At 47.1% G+C, this 5349-nt stretch overlaps 1 protein-coding gene across 1 annotated transcript; it reads left to right on the top strand.

Annotated features, from left to right (window-relative positions):
* The first annotated feature begins 2646 nt into the window (after window positions 1–2646).
* LOC138823089 (defensin alpha 5-like) lies at window positions 2647–4233 on the top strand. Its single transcript, XM_070016027.1, has 2 exons — window positions 2647–2856; window positions 4016–4233. The coding sequence occupies exons 1-2, from the start codon at window positions 2688–2690 to the stop codon at window positions 4126–4128; spliced, it is 282 nt and encodes a 93-aa protein (XP_069872128.1). The 5' UTR covers window positions 2647–2687; the 3' UTR covers window positions 4129–4233.
* The last annotated feature ends 1116 nt before the right edge of the window (window positions 4234–5349 follow it).

Here is a 5349-nt window from a genome sequence, read left to right as displayed (position 1 = left end):
AAGAAACGAGTTCTGAAAGCTATGACCTAAGTCAGCACACCTTATAGCAGAGTCTATGTCTGAGAAGAGAAATCGGCCTCCTGAGCACACAAAGGAGGCCGGTGCAGCCAGAGACGTAGTGGGTGCCTGGAGCTGTACTTCTGCACCCCCATTACAAGGCCTGCCCAGTTACTTCTTCTTTAAGGGAGATTATGGCACAGAGGTTAGAAGAGAAGAGCCCTCCATTACAAAGAGCTACTTTGTTCTCTAAGTCAAGTTGGTATCTCTCAGCTGAGCAGCTCCTTCCTGTGTCTTATCTATGTGCTGGTGTCTGTATGCACCAAGCCTCTATCAGCATGATAAGGATCCTGAGAAACTTCCCTGGGAGAGGGGAGTCCCCTCTGAAGGGCTGGCCTTGGGTGAGGAAACTATTCCTGACTTGCCTTCCTGCCTAGAGTCACTAGCACTCCAAGACCGAGCTTCTTCAATTTAAGTGGGGAGGAATCAGAGCGGAATCAGAGCGGAATCAGAGCTTGTTAAAGAGATTTAAAAAGTATATCAAGTATTTTTCACAGAAAAGTATGGCTTTTGATGGTGTTGAATTTTGTTGTTGTCCTTTTAGGGGTGACCAAAGGAGCACAGAAATGGAGGGAGAGTAAACAATGCAGTCACAGTATTCAGTAGACACTATGCAAAGAATGAACTTTGCAACCTGTGGGGTGGGGAGAGGAGAGGGAAGGAAGGAGTGACATTGTCTGAGAAGAATTATGCTCATTACCTGACTCGTGGAATTATAACCCCTCTGTACAACTCCTTAATAATGATGATAAGATTATGTATTTTTAAAAGACAGAACTGATGAACTTGAAAAAGAATTGTATATTACTAAGTGATAATTTTCTGAATTTGTTTGTGGGTGTTATAAGTCAATGAAGTGGGCCCAAAGACAAGCAAGAAAAATAAGCATTGGAAGAAATCCAGGTAAAAGTGCTACTGAGAGATGCAAACATTTGCCTTTAATGCATGAGGGAAATGCAAACCACCATTATATTCAGCTACCGAATGATTACTATTAGATTGGGAAAAATGAAAAACGTTGTATAACACTCACATCAACCTGATCTCAGCCATATAAATCAGGAAAACTGCCACCCAAAGGAATCAAGCAGTCATGATTCATTCTTTTACCCAGACACAACTAATCGAGATATGAGCAGGTTGGGTTGTAGCCACCGGATGACCAAAGCCTGGCCTCAAGGCCCAAAGAACCACACGCCTACCGTGTATTCACCCACACCAAGCAACCATTTCTTCCAGGTTAAAGGCAACTCTGGTGGTTCCAAAGACTTTTACAATCCAGAGAAAACCAAGGAGGAAACACATAAAATGTACAATGAACAATACAATTGCAAGGCGCAACTTTTTCCATTGTGACCCTTCTTAGGGTTATGTTTTGTTGGTCAGACCACTGTCATCATCCCTTCTGCCAGAAGCTCTGGGAAGGACAGCATTTTGTGTGTTCAGAGGGCTGCACGGAAGCCAGGAGGAAGAAAAGACAGAGGGAATCTGGGAATACTGAGGCCCTGTGGGAGATGTTGGAAAGGCATAGGAGCAGTTAACTGTAGGTGCTTCTGTAAGAACTACTGATGTCCAATCTGTTAAGAGAAGGAAAGTAGTCATAATTAAAACATAAGACATGTTCATTAGCATAGCAATTATACAGGAATGTATTTTAAAGTGTCAGTAATGAGTACAAAGATATTTTCTACATATATATCTTTATATATGCTCATAAATGATATCATAGATGCATTACTAGTTAGTACAAATGTTTGGAAAAACGTATTCTAACAACTTAGACTATCATCAATATGTAAGTAGTTATGAAACAAAAGGTACACACCTTGGACTATCATAGGCTGATTGAAAACATGTTAGAGCTCTGTATATTCTGATCTGCCATGTTGAATATACGGCACTAGATGAAAACAGCCTTGTTCAAGCATGAAGTATGAGACACTTTGAGTGCGTGGGGCTTCCGATAGCAGAGGAGATGGTCTCTACATTTCAAATTTTTCCTTGAGCATGAATAAAAATCCTGAAGGCTTTAAAAAGTCAATAGCTGAATTAATAATATTTTGTCAGTTTTGGGTTAACATACCCTTGCTGTATGAGAGGGTTTGATGATGATATTTCTGTACATACAAGATTCCATTCCTCTACTCTCTCCTCACTCCTTTTATAAACATCATGTCCTGGTTTTATTACGCTGTAGACACATGCATGCTCACACACACACAGAACATATAATTTATAAATATATATGTATGTGATACCATTTGATCCTCTTCATCCCTCAGTTTCCCCTCTCAGGACCAAACGTGCAGGCTCCATGTTCAGCCAAACAGAGGTCTTTGTTCCCTGAGCTTAGTGAATAAAACATTGTTTCTTTTCCTTCCAGTAGATGAAAAAGAGAGAAAGTGTGATGACTTTATCCTCACTGTTATCAGCTTGATCAGAGGACCGCCACTGGACACACAGACCAGTCCTGGGAGGCAGCAGTGCACATGGAGGAACATCAAGGGGGCCTTGAGCACTGCGCCCCATCGCTCCCCATCACGTGCAGGGAGCGGCTCTGGGCCGACCATAAATACAGCGATGCTGTCCTCCCCTCAGCTCCCGCTCTGCACCTCCAGGTCACTGCCAGCATGAGGACGCTCGCTCTGCTCACTGCCCTTCTCCTGCTGGCCCTGCAGGCTCAGGCCCAGACTCTCCCTGAAAATGTGGAGGAAGACGCATTGCAGGAGCAGCTTGGGGAAGGGGACACCATGGCCGTGTCCTTCATTGGAACGAAGGGCTCTGCACTCCAGAAGGCAGGTGAGAGAGGTCAGCCAGTGCAGTGGGGCCTGGAGAGGAAGGCGGGAGTGGGCTCTGGAGTCACGCTCCGGAGCCTGGTCCAGAACCACCAGGCCCACCCAGGTGACCTTGCTGCTCCTCTCTGTCCTTGCTGTGCTCATTTGTAGAAGTGGCAGCGAGAGTCAAGAGCCTGAGACCCTTCCTCTGCAGACTTTGGGCTCCAAAATGTGTCTTTTGAAGTCACTAGAGTAGACAGAACATAGTAGCTCATTATAGAGCGAAATGGATTTATATAGCTATAGGGAGACCATCCTGCCTTGCCTGAGAGAAGAGCTGCCTGGCCCTGGACTGGTACAGTGGAGTTCTCCGTGCCTGTGGGGGGTTAGGCCATGGGGTCAGGGGAAAGTGGGGGTCTGGGGCGCTAGCCCTGAGCTTTGCTGAGCATGTTGGCTTCCACTGACTGCAGTAGATCACATTGCTGGCTGTGAGGTGGTCCACACTGCAACCCATATTGAGCCTCCTGTGACTTCCCATGCTGCCCTCCTCTACCCACCCCAAGCCTCCTGTGACTTCCCATGCTGCCCTTCTCCACCTACCCTGAGCCTCCTGTGTCTTCCCATGCTGCCCTTCTCCACCTGCCTTGAGCCTCCTGTGTCTTCCCATGCTGCCCTTCTCCACCCACCCTGAGCCTCCTGTGTCTTCCCATGCTGCCCTTCTCCACCACCCTGAGCCTCCTGTGTCTTCCCATGCTGCCCTTCTCCACCTGCCTTGAGCCTCCTGTGTCTTCCCATGCTGCCCTTCTCCACCCACCCTGAGCCTCCTGTGTCTTCCCATGCTGCCCTTCTCCACCATCCTGAGCCTCCTGTGACTTCCCATGCTGCCCTTCTCCACCCACCCTGAGCCTCCTGTGTCTTCCCATGCTGCCCTTCTCCACCTACCCTGAGCCTCCTGTGTCTTCCCATGCTGCCCTTCTCCACCATCCTGAGCCTCCTGTGTCTTCCCATGCTGCCCTTCTCCACCTACCCTGAGCCTCCTGTGTCTTCCCATGTTGCCCTTCTCCACCATCCTGAGCCTCCTGAGTCTTCCCATGCTGCCCTTCTCCACCATCCTGAGCCTCCTGAGTCTTCCCATGCTGCCCTTCTCCACGTGCCCCAAGCCTCCTGTGTCTCTGTATCCGCAGGCCTTAATAAGGTGTTCAACTGCCGGTGCCGACAGCGCGTCTGCGGTGCTCGAGGTCAAGTGTTGGGGATCTGCAGGCAGGGCAATAGGAACTACGTGTTCTGCTGCCACTGAGCATCCAGCCAGAGACCAAGCACCCCACTTCGTCTGAGACCCCCCAGGAAACACCCCCATCCTGTCCTTAACCTCCACTATCTTTCTCTATAGCAAATAAATTCCTTGAAGCAATGGATCTGTGTTTGCACATGTTTAAAATTTGCTCTGCGGCTCTATCAGGACTCTTTGGGATAGAAATACCAGAATCTTAAATGAGAGTCCTTTCTTTTTAAAAAAAAAATTATCTTTAAGTAATTGTACCAAGCAGTTGCCATTGAACAATGCAGTTTATGAATATGTCTTGATTGAAGTCACCTCTTTCAGCATTTTCATCCATCCTTTCCCTATCCTTTCCCTCACACTTCTTAGTTTTGTGGGCTACACATTGAATTCTTGACTGCATTCTCCCCCTCTTCTCCTCTTCATTCAGCCAAATCCTGGCTCCAGTAAAAAGAAAGCTGACTTAAGGTGCTGATCACTCTACCTACCTCTTACTTCTGTCTCCATTTAGCCTGAGCTTCCTCTCAAAGACTGTCAGTTACAGAACAGAGCACTGAAAAAAAGAGCATGTGCCAATTGTTTCCCCGATCCGTGGGATGTGTGCCAGAGGCCCCAGCATTGCCATTTCCCCACAGTCCTTCCTGCCATCCTTTGTTCAGCCAACCTGTGTCTACACACCGTGCTGTGTCCTTGACCATCCTGCAGCTCAGAGGGTGCAATCGTCCGTTCTGACTCATAGAATGTCCCTCCTGGAAAGGCTCCCTCCACAGAGACAGCTAATTTCCACTTCCCACCCTGTTTCCATTCTCTTCATCACAGAAGACACAGCCGTTCAATGGGGCTTTAATTTGCAAACTACCTGTCTGCTAAGTTTCGAGGTCTTCTGGGCCAACACATTTTGGATACACGTGATCAAAAGTCTGTTTTCACAAGACCTAATCCAGTACTTAAAAACAGATAGCCCCTGGACTGTGCGGGCTTGGGATGTCCTCATGAATTAGAAACACATTTGCATTATTATGAATTTGTAGTTTTTCTAGTCCTTACCTTCATTTGTTGGAGTGGGTAGTCCATTCATTTCATTGATATGTGGGAGGTCTTTGACAGTTTGTTTTCAGCCTAGAAATACTTGCATTGTTCTTTTTTTTTTTTTTTCATGATCCCTGGATTCTCCTTGAACTGGGTTCTCCTTGAAAAACAAAAATCATGGTAGCGACTTCCTACCGTGTCTGAGCTGGG

Source organism: Dipodomys merriami, unplaced genomic scaffold (genome assembly GCF_024711535.1).
Source record: "Dipodomys merriami isolate MVZ:Mamm:240054 unplaced genomic scaffold, mDipMer1.0.p SCAF_12, whole genome shotgun sequence".
Classification (NCBI taxonomy): Eukaryota; Metazoa; Chordata; class Mammalia; order Rodentia; family Heteromyidae; genus Dipodomys; species Dipodomys merriami.
This window is presented reverse-complemented; position numbering and strand designations above follow the sequence as displayed.

What these genes read in the sequence shown, in the direction of transcription:
- LOC138823089 (XM_070016027.1), top strand. Translation starts at nt 2,688, where the DNA reads ATGAGGACGCTCGCTCTGCTCACTGCCCTTCTCCTGCTGGCCCTGCAG. An exon ending in CTCTGCACTCCAGAAGGCAG is followed by an intron (nt 2,857 to 4,015) that starts GTGAGAGAGGTC and finishes CTGTATCCGCAG; the next exon opens with GCCTTAATAAGGTGTTCAAC.